Source organism: Notechis scutatus, chromosome 3 (assembly GCF_049901735.1).
Source record: "Notechis scutatus isolate UNSWTSFEM ecotype Mainland chromosome 3, rNotScu1.2, whole genome shotgun sequence".
NCBI lineage: Eukaryota > Metazoa > Chordata > Lepidosauria > Squamata > Elapidae > Notechis > Notechis scutatus.
Window position 1 is genome coordinate 56383380 of NC_142011.1, and position 24055 is coordinate 56407434.

The 24055-nt window shown below is 37.2% G+C and overlaps 1 protein-coding gene across 8 annotated transcripts in view; it reads left to right on the forward strand.

Annotated features, from left to right (window-relative positions):
• The window catches only part of PTPRF (protein tyrosine phosphatase receptor type F), a 588039-nt gene that overhangs the window by 458458 nt on the left and 105526 nt on the right, over positions 1 to 24055 (forward strand). For all 8 annotated transcript variants that reach the window (XM_087960145.1, XM_026665718.2, XM_026665721.2 and 5 more), the window contains 2 exons: positions 7865 to 8053; positions 22411 to 22521. In XM_087960145.1, the coding sequence (XP_087816271.1) occupies positions 7865 to 8053; positions 22411 to 22521 (300 nt within the window). The remainder of the gene's footprint in view (positions 1 to 7864; positions 8054 to 22410; positions 22522 to 24055) is intronic.

The window sequence follows — 24055 nt, forward strand, 5'->3', positions numbered from 1 at the left end:
AAACTTGTAAAGCAGGGGTTTCCAACCCCCAGGCCACAGACTGGTCCCAGTCCATGGCTTATTAGGAACTAGACCATTCAAGTGGCGGGCAAGCAAGCAAAGCTTCATCTGTGCCTGCACAGGATCTAGATTGCGTGTGAAACCATCCCTTCCCCCCACCCCGCCGGACTGTGGAAAAAATATCTTCCACAAAACTCATCCCTGGTGCCAGAAAGGTTGGGGGCCACTGTTGTACAGGATTCCTAAGTTAATGAGATCTTTGGAATGCTAGCAGCCAACTTAGTTCAACCTTTGGGATGAGTCAGAAGGCTCTGCATATTCTTTGCATTACAAATAGTCCTCGACTTACAACAGTTCATTTAGTGACCGTTCAAAGTTACAACAGCACTGAAAAAAGTGACTTATGACCATTTTTCCAGTTATGACTTTTGAAGCGTCCCCATGGCCATGTGATCAAAATTCAGATACTTGGCATATTTACGATCGTTGCTGTGTCCCAAGGACGTGTGCAACCTTTTGCAACCTTCTGACAAGCAAAGTGAATGGGAAAGCCAGATTCACTTAACAACTGGATGACTAACTTATCAAGCTGCAGTGATTCACTTAACAATGGAGGCAAGAAAAGTAAAAAAATGGGGCAAAACTCACTTCACAAATGTCTCACTTAACAACAGAACTTTTGGGCTCAATTGTGGTCGTAAGTCGAGGACTATCTATATTTGCCAGAAATTATTTGCCCTGAAAAGTTCTCTTTTCTGTATAGTCCATGATTCTGTCATTGTCTGTGACTACAAGTCTGTGCCCGTGGCTGTGTCTGTCTCTCTGTCTGTCTGTGTCTGTATATTTTCTGGTTTTGATCTATCATCAAATGGGGTTTAAGAAGCCTCTGATCTTACCAATGTGATAACATTTTATTTCAAGATTCAGCACATTGATATAATAAAGTACAGTTTATATTGCATACATTTTGTTAGAATAATATCCATGATAGTGTTTGTTATATGAATGTTAATTCAGAAATCTTGAGACAGCATGTCTGTGCCATTGCCAGACAAGACAGTCCTTTACTATGATACAGCATGGTTCTTCTTACGTTTTCGTATTCTTATGGGATCAATATGATACAGTATTGAATTACCCAAGAACTTTGAAGTATACAGAGGGTGCCTGAGGGAATATCTTGACAGTTGTGTGCCAGGTAAAAAGAAGCAGGGCAGTTCTCCCTACTTCCTCTGCATGGAATGAAAAGGGGAAGAAGTGCAGTTGTCAAGTGCCTGTTGTTCTGTTGTCAAAAGGCTGGAGTGTGTGACAGAAAAAAAAAAGATAGCAATCCTATCTGTGGCCTTCACCGTTCTGTTTCTTAAGATCCTTATTATTTTTTCCTCATCTGCCATTTCACAATGGCACTTTCATTTGCTAGCTACCGGCCCTTTCCATATTTATCTTTCTTGGGTCCTTGTCCTTTAGGAATCGCTGATAATGAACCCTGCCAGAATTTACAGTCACAATCTTTATGGTCCATGTGTGTGATTGGTTGTGAGAGCTACAGCATGGATGTAACAACAAATAAGTGTCTTTTTTGATGCTGTTGTTAACTAAATGTAAATTGGACCACCATAGTAGAGGTTTTTCCTCTTCTGTAAATGGGAAATATTCTTCCCTCGGAAATTTCAGAGAGGGACGCTGTTTTAATTTTTGTCATTTAGTCTGGGTTTGAGAGCTGAATACTGCACAATGGGGTGAGCTTCCATTCCTGCCTACCTAGCAGTTCAAAAGCATGCAAATATGAATAGATAAATAGGTAGCACTTTGGTGGGAAGGTAACAGTCTACTGTGCACCTTGGTATATAGTCTTTCTGGTCACATGACCATGGAAGTGTCTTCAGACAACGTTGGCTCCCTCAGCTAAGAAATGGAGATGACCACCTGCCCTCTATAGTCAGATATGACTGGACAGAGGAAACCATTATTTTTACTTTTATAATTTTTATTACTTTGAATATTCTTAATTGTTTATATTTATTCTTTTAAGCAACAATCTTTCTACTTTTAGGTCTATTAGCTACCATATTAATTTCCTTTGTATTTTCCTTATAATATACTTTAAATTTTCTCTCAGATTCTGTAATACCAGAGTAATGGTATAGAATTGTCATCCATCAAAAATATTTCATGCTTTTTCATCCTGTATATCTATGTATAGGTCCAAAAATACTGTAAAACATTTTATTTGGGAAAGTAAAAACAAAATAAAAAATTAATATTTAGAATAAGTTTTTTTCGGTGCTATTAGTTGTGAATGATAAAAATGAATTAGATCCCTCTAGGTTTAGGATCCCCCAGCAGGTGCATGTATTTGAAATTTTGAGAAATGTAGACAGATTTCAAAAAATCCTGCTTGGGGTGCTTAATATATCTAAAACAGCTGATATGGGAACAAACTCAATTATAAAAAATTGATTTAGCATATGTTACCTTCTGCCACCGTCTTTACCTTTGTTGTTTTGTTTTGTTTTACAACAAATAGGTACCGTTCCAAATAAACAACTGGGCTTTAGCCACCATAATGTTTATTATCTTTAAAAATATCTGAGGCCCATGTGGGTTCAGAAATGATCTTGGAAAGAAATATGATGCTGGAGGCTGACACCTTCGTTTGAGCAGGCCAGGTTCTTGGTTTTTTAAAAATTGCAATGATTTCTTAAAATGTAAACAAGTCACAGGACAAAGCTTACACTATACTAAGGGAGATGTCTTTTGGCAAACATATGCCTCTGGAGCCATGTCAGAGACCCAACTCTTGCCTTGCCTTCCTCATTTCAGGAAACCTAAAAAGATATCTTAGGAGTTATTTATTTCTATTTATTTCAGGAACCTGGTCTAAACAAGAGGACTACTTATGAAAAGTTGTAAAGAAGTTGTAAAGAAAGACAAAATGAAACGCTTTCTCCCCTTTTATATGGGAGTAGTGCTAAATTGTTTACTGTTTTAGCAAATAGAAGTGCTTCCATTACATCTGTGCTGTTGTCATAATAAGATAACTACAGAGATCATTATTATTACTTTTGATACTATAGCTGATAAGGAAGAGCTCAGTATGATGGGTCTCACTGCATTTTTACTTTCTTTATTAACATACTACCGTGAAATATTTTCATGAACAAAAATATTCTAAAATTAATCAAACATTTAAAAGATTTATTTTGCATTTGAATAGAATTGAATTTCAATTTTACTTTATTGAATACTGTATTTGGCCGCATGTGGTTAGACACACAAGGAATTTGTCTCTGGTACAGAAGCATTCATTATACATGCAAAGTCACAGAGTAATAATAATACCAATAAAAGATGGAAGTAAAGCAGATAAGAAGAAGGATAAATAATAATACCACAGTCCTACTACATGGGTAAGTACATATAGACATTAGGCAGCACTGTGGGAATTAGATTTTCGGCAGAGTGATGGCACAAGGGAGAAAAAACTGTTCCTGTATCTAATTGTTTTGGCATATAATTCCCTACAGCACTGTCCTGAAACAGTTTATGTCTAGGATGTGAGGATATGTTCTCAGACTTCCTTCAGACCTGCGCAACAGACAGGTCTTTTGTGGAAGGCAAGCAGGTTGCGAATGATCTTTCTGCAGTCTTAACTATTCATTGGAATCTGTACCTGTCCTGTTTGCTTGCTGTCCCAAACCAGAGAGTTATAGAAGTACAAATAACAGACTCAGTAATTCCTCTGTAAAAGTGTATCAGCAGCTCCTAGGGCAGTCTGAACTTCCTGAATTGATGCAGGAAAAACATTTTTGTTGTGTGTTTTTAATGATAGGTCTAACGTCAAGTGTCCAGTCTTGGGAGATTATAGAACCCAAAACCTTGAAGGAAACTACTGCTGATACTGTACTGTCAAATATAGTAAGAGGGGATAGGAAAGGAGAGGTTCTTCTAATATCTACTATCATCTCTACAGTTTTAAGCATGTTTAAGCTCCAGATTGTTTGGGCTGCAACACATCGCCAATTGTTCAACCTCCCATCTACACAGTATATGGTGACTTATCACCATCTCAAATGAGGCCAATTTGACTATTGAATCATCTGCAAACTTCAGACTTTTTTTCCTAGAGGTGTGGATGCCATGGTTAAGATTGTTTAATTGCAGTGATAAACTGGATAAGGGCTAATAAGCTGAATAAGAATTCTGAGAAGGTGGAAATACTATGGATGAATAGTTCCTAGGTCTAGGTTGTTGAAAAATTGGCTATTCTAAATGAAGTTGCACTCCCTATCAAGGCACATATTCTCAATTTGAGGTGCTCTTTATCCATCCAAGGACCCAACTGACCTACTACTAGCTTTTTGCTTTTTATGCCTACTACTAACTGAGGCCATTACATCAACTGTTCTTTTTTTATAGACAGGAATAACTTGAGTATAGCAATAACACTTAGACTTATATACCGCTTCATAGTGCTTTACAGCCTTCTCTAAGCAGTTTACAGAGCATATTGCCCCCAACAATCTAGATCCTCATTTTACCGACCTTGGAAGGATGGAAGGCTGAGATAATCTTGAGCCAGTGAGAATCGAACTGCTCGCAGTCGGCAGAGTTAACCTGCAATACTGCATTCTAACCAGTGCACCACCATTGCTCTAGTAGTAATGGCACAGTGTATGGAACTCCATATGAGGCTTCTCTTAGGACTGATATTATGCTTTGCCATATGTTACTGCTAAAGCACCAATTGCTTGAATGCAGGCAACTAGAGTACTGACTGGGATACTATACCACATAGATTAAATTTGTGCTGGAAGGTCTGCAGTGGTTGACTGCCTGCCATTGAAAATTGATTTTAATGTGCAAGTCCTAAATTACAGTTCCCCAAATTTTTCAGCTTCGCAGACCAGGAGGGGGGAGAGGGATTGAGTAGGGGTGCTTTTATGTGAGTGGCGGGCAAGTGCACCAGTAGTTCCATTTCACGAGCAGCAGCCACACAAGCATGCCGCTCACACAAATTGAATGCACGTGCACTGAATTGCCTGCCGCTTCTGCCGCCTGGTTCTAAAAGGCTCACAACCCAGTAATGGGCCGTGGCCTGGGGAGTTGGAGATCTCTGCTCTAAATTACCCAGGACAAGGTAGCCTGACTCCACTTATATCAGTGTCCCAGGGATCTGTGATTTTCAGAAGATATCTGCTGTGTCTTAGAGACTTCAGTTTTACGCTGACAATCGCGTCTGTCCTCCGGAAAGGCTTTTCTTCTTTTTATTCCAGGCCCTGTACTTAATTTGACTTTCTTGCAGTTCTAATGGTACCAGTTCATATACTGGATTGTTTTCATAATGTTTTTATTGAATTTGTAAACTACTTTGTGGGTTTTTCACTGAGGCACAATATGCAAATACTTCAAATAAATAAGCACATATAAATAATGGATAGCTATATTGTATTTTTTTTTAAATTAACAATTATGTAGATACAGAAAGAAACATGAATTGCTTAGAATATTATCTCACAAAAACTGAGAAACAATATAGAAGGTTTAGGGATTACATTTGATCACTTGGAGTGTTTGTCCTTAACTGCCTACTTTGTATTGCCAGCAGCAAGGTAAATCAGGCAGTTGGCTAGTTTGAAGAGAATTTTTGTTTGTTCCTCTTTGTGTCTTGCGTTGCAAGCTAAGCTGTGTCTTGTGATACTTTTGTATATCCCTGCTTTTGTTAAAATTTGAGGCGTGTGTGTTGTGGTTAAATCAGTGCTGCTGCTTCTTGTCAATGAATGCTAGCTCTGGTGTCTTTCCAGTTAAGCTGTGTGTACCTTTTGTTTTTGAAAATAAAGAGAAAGCAATTTAAAGAAAGGGGAAAAAAACCTTTCATTTTCAATGGTACCTTTTATACAAAGATACTTTTTTGTTTGGTGGTAAAGAAGAGATTTCTAGGGAGGGTGGACTGGGTGATTCAAAATGGCTCAAGCTCTTACTAAATTCCAATATCTCTCTCTCTCTCTCTCTCTCTCTCTCTCTCTCTCTCTCTCTCTCTCTCCCTCTTTCTTTCCTTCCTTCCTTCCTTCCTTCCTTCCTTCTGGTATTTTTTTTAAATGTAGCTCTTCACCCAAACTCCTTAACTTCTGAACACCAAAGACAGATTGCAACCCATTTATGTTGTCTTATGCTATAAAATCTAAAATTGAAATGGGGACACTGTGTCTGGATTTTTGACAGATATGATGAGAAAGTATTTCGTGTTAATATTTGAATAGTTCAATTTGGTCCTGCAAGTTCATTTAGAGATTTAGAAAATACAAGAAAGACAAGGCCAAGTACCAAAATTTTGACTAACTGAAAATATGAAGATTATGTATATGCACATTAGACATGGAAGATTGATGCAAATGAAGTATACTCAGCCAGTCTTGATCTCTATAATGTAGAATCTTTAAATTTAGGATCCTAAGATCCTTGTTTCAGGTATGGTGTTGGGACTCGAGAGAAGTAAATACTGGTAATCCAACATTTTCAATTGCAGATGGTACTAGAAAAGTAAAAGTTACCTAAAAGTAGTGGCTGAGCATTTTGTATATCTCTATATAAGCACATTTTTTTTTTATTCAATTAATCAGTTACACAAATGAATATTTGATTATTTTAGGAAACCTCGAAAAGAGCGTTGTATTCAAAGGTTGCAATAATCTAAGGCTTTTGCTATTTGTCTTTATTCAAATTAGCATATCAGCTAAAGGTAAAAAGGAAAGCTTTCTCTTATTTTGCTTAAGCATTTTCAAAGAAAGATTTTGAGGTTCTAGTGTTTTAAAAAGCCCTGATGTTCTGGCTCTTTTCCCATATATTTGCCCATCTTGATTGTAATTCATATTTAGAAGACAATACGTTTCTCTGGCCTCCAATGGAAGCCCCTTATAGATATGAGTTGATTTCTTAGGCATTTGTTATCAAAATTGAGAAATGGGGGGTTGGGGGGGGGTTATCCATATAAGAACTCATTTGCTGTTACAAGGGCCCCATCGTTCCCCCCACCCCCCCCCCCCCAACCCCCCCCCCAGGTCAACTAAGCCGCACCACCTGCGATGCAGTGGGGGAATTAATCACCCGACGGCCTGCCTTCTCAAAAAAAAAGACCCGCCTAACCGCCTTGCCTTGAATAGATGTGCTTCTTATACAAACCCCCCCCCACCCCCCACTTTTTCTAAGAGAATCCTCATAATAATAACGTAGTTATGTTTATCTCTGAGAATTTAATGCAGCCACCATCAACAGAATTATTTCTTTCTCTATTCTAGATTTTTTTTTAAAAAAAAAGAGGCTCACCAAGGCAAGGAGATATATTACACATTTTCAGCATGCCCCAGGTATCTTCAATTGTCGGGAAGAGTTTTTGGCAATTTCCTAGTGTGCATCCTAGAAAAATAGGTTTGGAAGGGAAACTAAGAGAACATTCAAATCTAACTCCATGCACACTTCAGAATTCTCTACACCAACCAAGAGAGATGTCTATCCAGCCTTGCAGTTTGTTAATATTCATTTGCTCTTTGGCTTTTTAAATAATCAACCTTTGCTGGAACATACAACATCATTCAGAAGAGTTCAGTACAAGATACTTGCTTGTTTTATCTATGCATATTGCATAAAGGTTCACCCAGAAACATACACAGAACAGTTGAATTGCTTTATTCTGTATTAATAACCTATTTACTGTTCAGAATCCTAAGTAGAGGAAATGTCTTCTGCCAATTAACCAGACATGGTTATGTCAAAGTCTTGATTATCTAGTGCTTTGAGTATGGGAAGCTTGCCTCCAGTTATCCCATTACTGACTTTTAATGGGATTGTTTGTTTGTTTTTCTTTCAGAGAATCAACTTCCTCCAGGCTTTCCAACTATAGATATGGGCCCCCAGCTCAAGGTAGTAGAGAAGGCCCGCACAGCTACAATGCTTTGTGCTGCCAGCGGCAACCCTGACCCCGAAATCTCCTGGTACAAAGATTTCCTTCCGGTGGACACAGCTGCTAGCAATGGCAGGATCAAACAGCTTCGTTCAGGTAAAAAGTTTTTCATATCCTGAACCTCTGTTATAATATCTGTCTCTCCGATTCCATTATTGGATTCTGCTTTCAGGAAAGAAGAACATACATTACTAGCAGATCCACTTAAAATTACAGGTTGAAAAAAAAAAACAGTTGCTCAGTTAGTCCATGGACAGAGACAATTAAGAACATCTTGTCAGTTTTGAAATATTTATTGTAATTCTGAAACGTGTTTTGGATTCAGAGACTAAGCTTTGACATTGAAATTTGCAGTTTTAAATTCTGAACAACCATGTCCACTGGCTATAAAATCTTATCCTTAGCATTGAACATCTTTTTCAGCTGAAAGACGTTGTGAGATTCTGCAAGAATGACTTGTAAATACACAGCATCTTAAAATCATGCTATGTATATTATTAATATTTTAAATATTTTAGTCTGATTGTTCTAAAAGGAATTAAACATTTCAAGGATGCTATTATCTTCTGCTGAAGCTCTGTCCACTAGTAATAAAAAGCTATATCAGTGATGCTAGGGAGGGAGAGAAGCAAAGGGAGAGTTGCTGCAGTTGTAAGTGGAGTTTCTGCCTCAATCAAGAAATCATGATACCCATAACCAGTGTGATCAATACCTATATCCTAAAATATATCCCACGGTTACAGGTTTATATTTAGCCTCTTTCTAACAACTGTCAGACTCTGAGACCTTTCCATATAAAACAGTGAGCAATAATTACACTGATGTATTTACATTTTATGTAATTTCACAGTGACCTTTACCTTCTTCTCAAGATGTGTGTGGTGAAAGGAAATAACACCCTCATTAATTTAATTTGAAAGGTGCTACACAAGCAGCATTAGGAAAGCATGCCATTGGATACTTATTTTCCATGCTTTTAAATATATTTCTGTATCTGGAATTGCAAATGAGTAGGGCAGCACTTGAGTACATGGTAGGCTCTCAGCAACATTCATTTCACGTAATTCCATTGCTGGTAAGCAAGCTTAAGAGGAAAACTTGAGTTTAAAAACAAAGCACGTTTAACATTGCCATCATGTCCTAAATTTGGATTGGTCTTTTTTTCCTTCCATATTGCAAGCATATTTCCAGAGAATTTCATTTGGTATTCACACACTATTCTAATTTTCTCCAGTTATTTAAAGGAGACATTAGCAGATTTAAGAGAATTTATTCAACTATAAGTTAAATCAATATTTACATATAAGCCTAATAAATACTACACATTCAAAGGAGAGTTTGAGGTCATTGTTTGTAAGGACAGAGAGGAATTCAGATAAGCAAAAGTAGTATATTCATGGAGACCATAAGTGGGAGCTAATTGAAATTTAAGATTTTAAAAAAATTAATTTCAAGACAAATGTGTGTTAAGTTTCACTCAAAGTCCATCAGGAAGAAAAAGAGTTCTAAGTCTGAAACTTGGCAGCAATTTTGTACCTGCTTAACTACTAAAGACTCTGGTTTCTTCAGACACAATAAAAAATATGTTTCTTCTTCCAGTTTGCAGAACCAATAGGATTTTCACTATGGAGTAACATTTTCTAAGTATCAAGGAAACACTCCGGAGTGTGCCTAGACATCCCTTTTTCTTGTGTGTGGATAGGCCTAGAAAGCATACATATTATATCCATGTTATCTTTCTTATCCTCACTCACACATTCACACATATGCACAAACACACACATGGGATTACTGTGAAGAAAAGATGTTTCATCACACAGGATTATAAGAAGCACAGCATATCAGGTTTAGACTCAATATTGACCCCTCTTCATCAGATCTCATCAAGTTCATTAGTAACAACAGGAAAACCTATCCTAGTGGTCTAGGTAAAGTTTATTTACTAGGCGCATAGGTCATTAGAGTCATTGATATCATCATTCCGAGCAGTATATGTATCTGAGATTTGTAATGTAAAATAAATATCAGAACATCTCAGTGCACAGAATATCATCATGAACAGCAGGAACATTACAACCCTATTCCGAACTAAAGATGGTATCTTCCTGGAATTATATCATTTCCAAAGTTGCACCATCTTATTCCTCCTCATCCAGAATCTAACATCCTCCAGGATCATGGACAATAGCTGGAGAGCATTTTCTGTTCAGTCTTGATTAACATGTAGATGTGAGTGTCACCTATGTCAAAAAAGGATTTTGCTTTATATGCGTTCAGAGTTTACCTCCAGCAAAAATAGTAAAGGTGGGATACAGATAAACAAATTAATAACTTGATAGGTGGACAAAAATGCCACATCCAGTCTGAACATCTGGCTGGCTGTGGAATGGATCATAATAATATCCGAAAACAAGTGGAGCACCACTTAAATACCATTGACGTTGATAAATTCACCATCTATTAATTGCAAAGGGAAGCTTTGCTCAGAAGAGCTTACATCCTACAACAACACTGATACCATCAAATATCAATATTAACCGGTCCCAGGTCCTTGGGAAGGACTCAGTAGGTTGATAAAAATGCCAATCCAGTCTGAGCATCTGGCTGACTCTGCAAAAAAAAAAAAAAAATCATAACAGCAGAATAGAAGAGAAGAGAAAGAACTGAAAAAGGTAACAAAATATAAAGACCTGCAAATAGAAATAGAAAAACTGGCAAAAGAAAGCAAAGATTAAACCAACAGTGATAGGTGCCGTGGATGCAATCCCAAAACAACTAGAGCACCACTTAAATACCATCAGCATTGACAAATTCACCATCAGTCAGTTGCAAAAGGCAGCTTGACTCAGAACAGCTGACATCATGTGATGATGTCTTCCAATACCATCAAGGAAGGACCTGATAGGTGAATAAAAATGTCAAATCCAGTCGAATTCTGGCTGACTGTGCAATGAACCATATAAAAATTCCAATCAATGCTGGTGTCCAGTACTCTTAGTAATAATTTTCTCACCATTAAATTAATGGTTAAATGATTCATCTATGAGGTAAAGTGGGCAGAGTTCTCTGGGATCCTGCATGTCAGACTATCATTCCGCTGTCTATTGAATTATTAAGTCTAAAATGAGGTAATAAATACCATTTTAGTTAATAGCAATTATGTTCCACTTTAACAGACCTGTTCAGCTTCCCATAATCATATACAAAGATAACATACAAGTAGTCCTCAACTTACAACCATAATTGAGCCTAGAATTACAGTTGTAAGTCATTGCCATTGTAAGTCAAGGCATCACATGATCAGATCTGTTTTTTTCTTACTTATTTGTGTCATTCACATTAAGTAAATGCAGTAGTTGTGTCACAAACACCATGTGCGCTAAACCAATTTTCCCCAATGGGTGTTTTTTGTCAGAAACCAGAAGTAAATGCCAGAAATCAGGAAAAAAAGTGACAGTGTGGTCATGTGACCACGAGATGTGCAAACAGCCACAAAGGTGAACCAGTTGCAAGCATCCAAAATGCGGTCACATAACCAGGAGAGGGTGCAGCTGTTCTAAATTCAAAAATAGGTCATAAATAGCCTTGGGAGATTAATTGTAACTTTGAATGTTTGCTAAATGACTGGTCGTAAATCAAGGGCTATCCATATTCCACATCTGTGATTTAAATGGGAACATTACAATACTTTTAAAAGTACATTTATATTTTAAACATCATCTCAATAAGCTTTCAGTTTTCTTTCATACATTTATTGCATTTATTCAAAGTACTCCTGGTTTGGACTGAAACCCCTCTACAGTTTTGTATGGACTACAGAGATCCAAACAGGACAATACTTAAAAAGAAGATTACTTTCCAAAAGATGATAACTATATATTTTTAACACTTTATTTAGTAAGCTAAAACTAAATAAACAGGAATTAATTTATTGTGTGGGTCAGCCAGTAGAAAAGGTAGGAATGGCAGATTGCTATGACTTGTACATTCAGTTTGCATTTGATTATAGATGTGTGATTAAATAGCTATTTGGGATGTTGATTTCAAAAAGTAGGTCAATTGTGGAAGGATTGCTGTATATGCATACTTTCCCACTTTATTTCTTGATCTGCAAGGAAAGGATAATAAAATAGGAAAAGGGATTTTAAAAGACTAGCAACAGTATTCCTCTGCTCCAAATTGATTGATGGTATTAAACTTCAGTGATTATAATTGTATTTTTATTACATGCCTCTATCACTCAGTGTTGACACTACTGTTCATAAAATAATGTTTTGAGGCACAATAATATCATATTAAACATTTTAATACCAAGGACAAAATTGTGGTAATAACCATATCACAGTAATAATATTAATGAACCACCATAATACAGAAAACACAGTGAACTTGGCTAAAAAATGAATGTGTCAGGCACGAACAATCAGACCCATAAATGTAGAGTTCAAACGAGCTACATTGTTCTCTGCCTGTAGTACAGGAATCTCTCCAGCCTGGCAATTTTCACTTGGAAAAGGCTAGGTGAGATTCAAAGGCATTCGGTGGGAGTTAAAACTTACTCTCTTGTGTTTACATAGTGAGTCCATGCTAATTCCCTACATGAGCCCTCTTCCCTACTGGGATGTTGCTCTTGAATATCATGTCAAAATAAGAATAGATGCTGATCTGGAGACAAGACATGGGGTAATGCTGCAAATCAAAACCGTATAATTTATGATCTTATAGCTAAATTATAATTTAATAAACTGAGATATGAACAACTGTACATCAGCAATAGATAAGAATAAGCAGTATGTTTATATTAATATATTAAGTCACAGACACGTTTTATAAATCATAGTGGTTTAGCTGTGCCCTTGTAGTAAGCTAAAACTAAATAAACAGGAATTAATTTATTGTGTGGGTCAGTCAGTAGCCTCTAGTAGAGGAAGACAATTGATTAATAAATTTAAAAATGGCATATTTGAGAGGGCTGTAAAGCACTATAAAGCGGTACATAAGTCTAAGTGCTATTGCTATTGCTATATCTTGTCTACTTTATATTTATAAATTTAGTTTTAGAATTTTATCCCATCATACATAATATTCATTTTGCCTTCTATTTTCCCCACAACAACAATCCCATCAGGTAGGTTCCTCTGAGGAAGAGTGATCAGCCCAAGGTCATCCAGCTGGCTTTCATTAAGAGTCACACACCATCAGTCTGAAAGTAACTAGAATTGTAACAGCAAATGTTAATAGTCAAAAATTATAAATAACAGCATGTCAAATAATAACACAGTATGATACTCACTATATAGTACTATACTCTGTTTTTAATGGACAAAATTAAATTTATAGACTTGCCAGCAAGGCAAGCCATATTGAAGCTTGGTGAGAGATTAACATTCCCTGTTCTAGAACAAACTTTGCCTACATCTCAGAAGAGAAAAAGTGCAAACCAGTTTTTATCTTAAAATTGTAGATTAAATGCTGTTTGAGAAAAATTGGTCATATTAATACAGGGCAAAAAAAAAAAAAAACCCAACCCAGAAATAGTTCAAAAAGTATAATCTAAAAAGTGAACTCATATACTATATTGTCTCAAAATCTGTTTTAAAGACAGTATCCCATTAGAAATAACTTGATACTGGCTTGGTAGATTCTTTGGAATAGAGTATTGTTGAGTTAACAATAAAGTTTGAAGGCTGTGTATTTAAATGGCTTCATTCCATAACAGCATGGAAAAGAAATCCTGGATTATGAGTTGTTCTGGGTAATATTTTTAATAAAGCAGTGAGTACATAATGTGTATCTGTGAGTTGCATTCATTTTGCTAAGCAGCAAATTGGACGATTTGAAGATGAATGTTTTCTTGTCATCCTCATAATAATAAGTCAGAACTGGTATGATTATTATTGTGGGCAGCGCCATTGTTCTCTGTGCTGCACAAGATGTTTAGCTTTAGATCCACTATAAATGTGAAATATAATTTGTGTAGTTGCTTTGGAGGTGACTAATACATTGCTTAAACAAATACATATTGCTAATTTATTAGGGCAGTAAAATAAATACTAAGCACTTATGAAAATCAGGCCAGAAGTGGAATGTTATTTTAATAAGATCCAAGAAAGTATGTTTATTGTATCACATAATTGATCCATTCAGTGTTCAGTGTTCCCTACCATAACCCACACCACAGTTCAAACTGGATAGTGATAAATTGGAGCAAGTTCCAAGAAAGGCTATCAAGACAATGAAGAGTCAAGAAAGCAAGACCTATAAATAATACCTAAAGAACCTGAATATGACTAGCTTACAAAAATATGATTGAAGGAAAGTATGATAGTAATCTTCAGATATCTGAAGGATTGTCTCACAGAAGGAATGGAGTTATTCTTCATTACACCAGAGGGAAGGATCAAACCCAATGAATAAACTATAGGTACATCCAGGCTAGATATCAGGAAGAATTCTTTGACTGTATACAAGCTATCAACCTCAATGCTACCAAAGGTCTGAGTTCTCCTTCACTTGAAACAAGAGGCCATTTGTCAGAGAGTTTTCAGTAGATCCTGCATTGAGCAAAGGGTTAGATCAGGAGTCTCCAATTCCCGGGCCACAGTCCATTACTGGGTTGTGGTCCATTTGAAACCAGGTCACACAAGTGGTGGGTGAGCACAGCGCAAGCTCCACTTATGCAAGTGGCGAACACTCATGCTCATGTGCAAAGCTCTATTTGTGTGAGCGGTGGGCGTTCACACTTAGATGCAGAGTGGTGGGCAGGCATACACCTGCTACTCACATGGAACCATCCCCTCCACACACAAACACACACACACACAAGGCCACCATATCACAAAGGTTGGGGACCACTGGGTTAGACTAGGCAACTTCTAAAACATTTTTCAACTCTATGGTTGCTAAGAAAATACCCTGATTTTTGGTTTGGTGACTTGTGGTTCAAATACCTACATGGCAACCCTGACTGTTAACAAAAATCCAGAGACTTATGTACAAATAAGAACATATTTTTAAATTGCTTAACAGTTGCAGGATCTGGCAGGAAAAATCTAAAATTCTTCAGACCTGAAGAAAAATGAACCAACTGCACTTTAGGAAATCCATTTTGAGTGTGTATGGGATTCTTCATTTTATGTAGACTATTAATTCCAGACTTTTCAATGGCTATGTGAGTGCATTCCAAGATCAGCATCACACCCAAGTGAGGGCAACTTAAAACAGGCGTCCTTTCACTGACTGGGAGACTGATCGCTGTGCTCTGTTGTGGAAAGTCTCAATGTCAGTTAACTGCAGGTAGGAAGAAGATAGGGCTTAGAGTGTTTAATTACAGTAATAATCGGCAGACTGGGGAGAAAAGTGAGTTCTCAGAAGTTTTTCTGTTGTGCATGAATGAAGCAATAATCCTCTTTTTTCCTGTTGATATGACTTGGAAGCCATGCAGGCTTCTGTGATGTGAACTGCTCCTTTGAGATGAATGGGATGGATGGTAGTTAGAGAAACAGATAAACAGGCAGATTTATTATGTAAGAGAATATTCACCTTTACAGTGGGCAATACGGGCTTTCCTTTTTTTTCACCCATCTGTGAACAAAAGCACTGGCAAAAACAATCTCACTGTAAAGTGGAGATGGAATAACATCATCTTGGCTGTGGAGAATGCCAGACAAAGCAGCTGGAACTGTTTCCACTGATTAAAAGCAGCAGCTATACTGCCCAGAGGAAAAGGCTCAACAAAAGAGCAAGGGAAGGAAATAATAAGTGTAAATAATTTAACCATTCTTTAGGAAGCAAGTTAAATGCTCTTAAAATCTGCCTTCTTTGTATTTACAGAAACTCTTTGAGTGTCTTTCTTTGTCACCCATTGGGTGATCAGTGCTGTGAATAATGGAATGTGGGGGGCAGTTAATCTCAGATACACAGCATTTCTGTGGTTACTGGTATTTATTGATCAATACACGGAACATGATTTGAGGCTTTGTGTCGTGTTTAACCCTCTCTTTCTGTCTGTTTAAACTCCCCAGTTTTTTGTTTGTTTTTTTGGTAAGTGCTTGGTGTTCAGATGTGCAAAATCTGCATTAAACCAACACTTACCATAAACTGCCTAGAAATTAGATCTGCATGAATTTCCCTGCCCTTACTAACAGATTTCATTTGCACAAAATAAAATCAAGGGGACAAAATCGAGAATCAAAGGGGAATTGCTGTCAGTTTACACATGCAGTTCCCTTTCTACACCTTTAGGCAATGCTGTTTGTTGATAAGGGCCAAGACTGAGCAATTCTTCCATAAAAACCCCTCTTTCTCTTTATAAAATGTGTTCATAGCATGTGAAACTATTTTCAACTCCCTTGTAAAGAGGGTACCAATTCTCTCCTTGGCCTGCTGCACAACTATGCAAAAGCATGCCTCAGCCATTAGTCCAAGTGAAAGATAAAAGAATGTCCTCTGCATTTATATTTGAAAACTGAATGATGCAAGACAACAGTTTATCCTCAGGAGGAGCTTACTACAGGAGTTAACCTACATTCATTGATTAGTTTTCCAGTTTCAGTTATGTAATCAAATTTTTGTCCCCTGTGATCCAGGTAATCGTAAACCAAGAATCGGTCTGCCAACTACTACCATATATATTTTTTCTCTTTACTCCACAAACACATGCGTGTATACGCACACTCCTATTGTACTTTGCTGACACTGATGCTCCCACAGCCCCATCTTCTGGCAGAATAAAATGCCATGGTTCCCATTTCCCAGTTGGTGCTCCATTTCAGTTGTGACAATGAATGTTAGTGGTTTACCGACATCCTTTTTTTGAGGGGGGAGGGGAGAATCAGGAATATAAATTGAGATCAGACTTTGTATTCTTGGTGGAGCTTTGCTAACCAATCTAGGGCAATGTTACTGCACATTCCTTTCTTATATATTATTATACCTGTTTCTCTAATACGGATTCTAGCTTTGAAAAACTTTTTAGTTTCGATTTCTCCCTTTTCTCGTTGTACTAACACTTCTCTTTAATCTTATTTGCATTCAAATTACCTCACCAGGTGGTACGCCAATTAGAGGTAAGAATGCTAAACTGTGCCTCAAATATTCACATCACTACATTTCTTTTTGCCATGACACGTTTCAGCAGTGTGCCATCTCCAGTTATTCTTTCATTCCAAACTCTTATCGGTACACAAGGTCATCTGCCATTCCTTCCCACACGTGTTTGTTTTTGTTTATTTTTAGTGTCTGGTACCTTGTAGAATCATCCATTGCAGGCATACATAGGTCAAAGGGGGGCTATTCAATGGAACATTTGTGAATTGGAAGGTGCAGTTCTGGCTTATTCCACAGAGGGTTCTTTGATCTTTCCAATTCAGTTACTGTCTGGAGTGCTGAGTCCAGGAGGGATTGAAATATCCACTGTGGTTTGCATCTGAAGGGTGCAGTATTTTCACAAGATAACCATGATGTTTTTTCTTCTGTATTACTGCTGACAGAAACTGAACAACTAAAAATAAAATAATTCTTGAAGGGTCGTTTAGGAAGCATGGACTTCCTTTGAGGGTTATAAGTGCATCTGTCTAGCTTGCCAGACCTTTCAATATGAAGGCAGAGGGAAGAGATACAATCAGCCAGCCCCATTCTCTCTGAAACTTAATACAGCCTTGTGACTAGGGCTCAAAGATTTGTTGAGCGTAAAGGAATCCGACATATATCTGGTCATCTTAAATCTTACGTTGTTTAGCATACCTCCAGAGTAGCAGCTATATAGTCCCAAGCCTGCTAGTGTAATTTTTGTAATTTGAACACTCAAAGTGGTTTCTGGAAGTGATCCTAAGATTGTCATCAGTACTATGTACAGTGATCCTGATCTCTTGTGATTTCAGTAACTGCTGCTGTTGACCGATCCCTGAATTCTCTGAAATTTATTACCTCTGCTAAATTGTACTCTCTCAATTGTCCAATGCTGTTGTTGTTTTTTTGTTCCCTGTCTGTCTTCATTAAATCATTGCTTCAAATTAATAAAACAGTCTTTGGTTCTGGTTCGGTTTCTGGATGTTAATGTTTTCAGTTGTGTTAATATTTTTAGAACAAATGTGGATTGTTATTTCAAAAATGTTTGAATTGAATTTAGTGGAAAATCTGAGTTAAGTGGCCAAATGGTATAGGCCTAATTGTCACCCAATCTTTGGAATGATTCAAGACTATCCTCTGTAATGTTAACAAGTTCTTAAGCTATTTATCTAAAACTGCAAAAAATCTTCAAGCAAAACAATAAACCACATGTTAAGTAGCCAAGCTATGCCTGTTTCTAGCCCCATCTTTACTCATGCCAGATTGAGGCTTTCCTGCATTTAACTGTCATGTGTTTCTTACCAACAAGGGAGAACATTAACAACTTGGCACCAGAACCGCCATATGTTCGGTATATCCTTTTTGAGGGAATTGACTTACTGCTGTAATGAGAATCATCCATCTCATAAAACATAAATCTCTCTATCTGAGTTCTAATGAGGTATTTTAAGAGTTTGCCTGACATTATTTAAAACGCATGTGTCCTGTTTGAATGTCAAAGACGACATTTTTCTAAGTGCCAAGAGCCACCTCTTGGCATCTCATACGGGATTTCTGTCAGACTGATACCTTTTGTTAAACTTCAGGCTACTGAGGAAAGCATTTTTATGAAGGAAGGTTATGCTCACATAATAATAATGCTCTGAGTTCTTCCTAAAGGTAAGTTGCTGCATTTCCATGATGTATTAATTTGATCAAAATGAGACTAGACTAATGGATTGTTGTGCCTGCAATTAGTTGAATGTTTATTTTCTATTATGCATAGTTGCTAGGTACATTGGATGGGAAACCCAGGAAATCTCTCTTGAGCAAAAGTATGAAGGAAACCAGATAAAGTAGCCCGAGAAGCAGGGTGTTCTGTTTTGAAAACTAACCTTTCTGTTGGCCTTGCAGCCATGAGTCCTACTTTTCCTGTGCAGAGATGCTGTCGTTTTTCTAAGAGCTCTGTATTTGTGAGGCATGTTGACACTTTTAACATTCCCCCTTTGCTTTTCAGGTGAGACCCAGGCTGAAAGGTCAGGGTGAGTTTTGATAGCTTGTTCAGAGATATATGGCTCTAGTTGCTGACTGGCAGATTAGAGAAGAGGATAGATGAATAGACATGGGTTTTCAGGGATGATCAATAGATTGCAACAAATGAGCCTTTAGAAGGAGTGATTTGTTTCTCTTTTATCAAATGATGCTTTCTCTATTGCCATAAAGTGGAAATAAGCACAATGGAAAATTAGATATTCTGATCTTCTTTTCTCTTGGAGCAGTTAGTGTGCCATGTCAGACTTGGCGCAGGCAATCCATCCTCCTCACCAAAAGCTTCTGTGTAGTCACCAGGTCACTCGCTCATTCAATATTTGATAGCACTGTTAGCTTCCGGAATTGGTGATACAGCCAAATGCCACTGTAGATGTGTAGTGACTCAATGATAATGTTTCTATGATGCAGTGGCATAACAGATACATGCGAAACAGTTAAAGTACAGTAGGTGCTTAACACTTTTCTCTACCCTAATATGAATTTTATATGTTCAAAGCAAAAGGAACGTGAATTTAAAATACAAATACCTAAAAACTGACAGAGAAAAGCTGATTAATCTTTCAGCTAATTCTTCTGATGTTATACAAATTTAATACTGCTTAACCCTGCTAAGAAACTTCCACCCTTTGGTAATTTTGCAATTTTGCTTCCTGCAAAGCTTGCAAATCTCCCTTCTTTCCTCCTTTCTAAAGTGGAATTTAAAAAAGGGTGTTTGAAGTCTAGATGTGCGATATACCTAAAGAAGCAAATTGGTGGCTGAATTGTGTTCCTCTATTTGCCTTGTGAACTGCTCAGTTCAAAGATCTTGCAGTGACTGCGGCCCTTGCATAAATCACAGAAACTCAGTTTCAGTCCGGATCTGACATGTCAAAAATCAACCTCAGGGAGGAAACAATTAAGCAGGATTGTAATGAGCTTCAATAGGAAAAATGCTGGGTTGATTCCCTTTCTTGCCTAATTGCCAATAAATGGGGTTTGAAGATGTTTGGCTGTCATTCTATGACATCCATGTGATTATTAGAAATGCATATTTACAGAGCAACACAGGCATGACTCTCATTTGTGTGTAGCTAATTTTATCCTCCTGTAACTCTACAGAATTGCTATTTTGATCCACTCAGAAATAAAAAATAGCATTTGCCCAGAATTAATACATGCTTCTTGTAATCCTGCACTCTATGTGAAATGAAGTCATGCAAAAGATTTCCAGTTCCTGCTATTCAGACTTTCCAAACATTGTGTTAAAATGGAAGCAGATTCAGTAAAAGCCGGGATATTTCTGATTTATAGCCTAGCCCTACCTAGAAAAATAGAGACTAAAGAAAAATCCAGTTCCCCCCCCGACCCTCTTTTACAAAGCTGTCCTCATTGCCACTCAAATGATTTTCATCTGTCGTTTACACTCTAGAGTAGATCACCTGTACCTCTGCTAGAGAGAGAACTCAATATTGTAATCATCCATACATACACTCACCTACCCACAGCTTGGATATATGGATCTATCCCCAGTTAGGAAACAAAACGATCAGGACTCCTTTTTCTGGTGCTTCCCTCTAATTGTTATTGGCATACTGTTCAAATAATATATTTGTTTTGTACTCAGAATGTCTAACAATAATTAAAGTACAAAATGTATAACATATAATTAATATTAAAATTTACTATTATGTAAGTTTTGTGGAGGGGGCATAAATTTACATAAATTTAGAGAAAGAGGAAGCTAAACACGAGTCTCAAGAAAGTACTGTTAAGTCTTCACTGTCCACTGTCCCAACATGCAAAAACTGGGCCAGATCTTTTAAGTCACAAAATTGTTTCTGCCACACTTTGTCTGAATACCTAAACAACAAGGTATAAACTTTCAGGCTGTTTAAAAGTACAGAGTATGAAATGCCCCCTAGAAGGTAGCAGAAGCCAGACTTCTCTGATCAATTTATTTTTATTTTCCAGACCTTACAACAATAGAGAGGGCTCTTTATATCATTTTTATGAAATAGCAGAACATAATGAACTTCATTAGTTCTCTTGAGATACAGACTTATACTGTGGTCTCAGTTTATTGTTGCAAATGATTTAGGTGACAGTGGTTGATTCACATTATTTTTCCTTTTATTCCAATAATATGAAAACTGAATTTAACCCTCATGCCTTAGAGTGGGAGGCCAGGAACAGCAATTTCTGTTAATGGCGCTGTTTTCTTTGGCAAAAAGAAATGGATTCAGACTCTGACAAGCAGACAGGTTAATGCCTTTTCTCTTGGTTCAAGAGTGTACATATTTTTTGTGAGTGAAAGCTGCCTTCTATGATCTATGGAATCTCAACTTCTGGAATCACAAATTAAGTATTTATTCCCCAAGAAGCACCAAGTCCCATTCTTGGAATAGCAGTATCAGGGCTGCTTAAAATATCCATGTTTATTTATTTTTTGCCTTTATCATTCTAAATCTACATCTCCCATAACCTGGAAGACAACAGAATAGGACTTAGTTCATTCACAGTGGCAAGATAAGAAAGAAGAAGAATACTGTTTCAATATATTTATCTGTAATGTGAATTAGGCAGAGTTTAGTATTTAGCCTGGTTGCTTGGATTGATATGATTGTTATTTGGGCCCTTTTTAAAGAAAGGGAATGGAAGCATGGAAGAGGTCTCACCCAAAATGTATTTTAAAATTTGAAGTAGCTTAAAATTCAAAGCAGCAAAACCAATGAAATATCAAGAGTTATGTTACAATTAAGTACATTGAACAAGAAACCAACGGCACAGGATATAGTGAGTAGAAAATATACGGCCTGGAAAATCTTCAAGTAAACTTTTTGTATCTCGGCCTTTCAAAGGTTCAGGTTGTACTACCAACTGATGTTGTTACTTGTTGATGTTGTTAGTAGACAAAACAGTATAATTATATGTAAAATACAATAGAAACAAGGGATTTTTCAAGTTGAAAAAGTTGTGGTCCTTTCTATTGCTAGGCTTAAGAGTAAATTAATGATACTTTGTTGTGGAATGAAGTGTATTTTATAGATTAAGATAGTTAAAGGAAGGTAGTGAACTAAGATTAGATTCCTTTGGATTGATTTATTTACTCTGCGTTTATTGGGGTTTGATAGTTTCTCCATATGGGAGAAATTTATTTGGTACATAAAAAGCAACTGAAAAGGTACCAATAATTTGTTTGACTATGAAGCTATGAAGACTGGGCACAACATATGCTTTATAGTAAAAAGCATGGATACCCTACAAGAAGCAATAGGCATCATCTGTCCTCTCGTGTTCATGTTTGGAATAAGGGTACGGAGCAGTAACATACATCTTGTTATAACCAGTGTCTTTTGTGTTTTGTTTCTACATAGGGGCTCTCCAAATTGAAAACAGCGAGGAGTCGGATCAAGGCAAATACGAATGTGTTGCTACAAACAGTGCAGGGACCCGTTACTCTGCTCCAGCAAACCTTTATGTGCGAGGTAAAGTTTGAGAAGGCAAGCTTCCATCCCTTTCCCCCCTTCTCTTCCATGGTCATTGCCTCTCAAATCACCCATTCAACACTGCAGCAAGAGAATACTTCAGTGATGCTTTGTGAGTGATTAAACTAAAATTCCCTAGCCCATGAATTCAAGCCCTGGAAGACCCTTCCTTTCCTTTGCGGGTAATATGAGTTATGGTCAGATTGAAACAATGTCAGAATCTTTCTTTTCATCATTCATTCATGGGTTGGGGGGGGAGAAAAAGAAAGGAAAGAAAGAAAGACTTTTGGGGCTCTGTAAAATTGGTGGGTTTCTCTTCTTAGGTTTCATCTGATCTCTGGCAGGTGAGCACTTTACTACATTGGTCTAGGAATAGATGTAGCTTTCATGTGTTCTATTGATCAACAGCTTCTCCACAACAGAGTTAATTGCTAAATCTATTAGAATAGTTGCAGTTCCTGCTGTGATCCAGCTGCAGTTTGTTTCATAAAGCCATTTTGCCAGACTATTTTCAAATCTGTTTCATTCCTGAACTCAAAATAGGAGGAGCTTTGATTTCTGTTTGTAGGTCAAAGAATCCAGTACTTCATTAAGAACATGCATTTTTTTCTAGGGTGTTTTTACAAGGAGATAAAATTTTGCATCAGCCAAGAAAAAAATGATGTTAGAGACCCTTCACGGTTAAAGGTCTGACACTTGTCTAAAAGTGAGGGGGAAAGAGGAAGTCCACAGTATAGTAGCCTTTGATGGGCGGTTAAATCCATATTTTATTATTACCCTGAGTCTAGATTCTAACAACTGCTTGTTTAAATAGAACATTTCCTCCCTTCCGATTTTCACTCCCAGCCACTTCTGAGCATACATACATAGACCATTTATGACAGAAAGTTGCTTTAACCAAGCCCAGGAATGGTTATTCTAAGGAAAGACCAAAATGACATGCTGGAAGATTGCTTCTCACTTTCTCAGTTGCTCTCATAATATTTAGATCTCATTTTCTACAGCTGCTTTTCCATTTTACAAAACAATTTTGACAAACCTACAAAAAGCTGAAGTTTAAAATATGCTTAGAACTCAATATAAACACCCATTTCACACCTGTAATGTGATCATAATTGATCTCATGCTTTTTGTATTATTAAAATAATAAAAAAACTTCTGAATTTAGAGAGCAGGAGGGACAGAAAGAGAGAATCTAGAGAGCGAGAGGGGCAGTTGATTTGAATATATGTTACTCGTACACTGTTGGATAAGCAATTGCACATTTTCAGCCATGTTGTCTTTTAAGTGCTTTTCCTTTGTTTAGGCTTGCAAACACACTTAGGAAAGCTAACGTTTCACCTGAATGCCCAGCTTGCCAAGCCAAAGGAACATCTCAAAACCTGCCTGATTCCCTGTTTGCTGAGTCTTTATTTAGACAGAGAACTCCCTTTGGATTTTAAGTGGTGCAGTAAACTGTGGCCTCAAGTCTTGATGTGAAAAGCAGGTTGTTCATCTAGCTGACTGGTTGTCTGCATCTTCAGATAAGGTGACA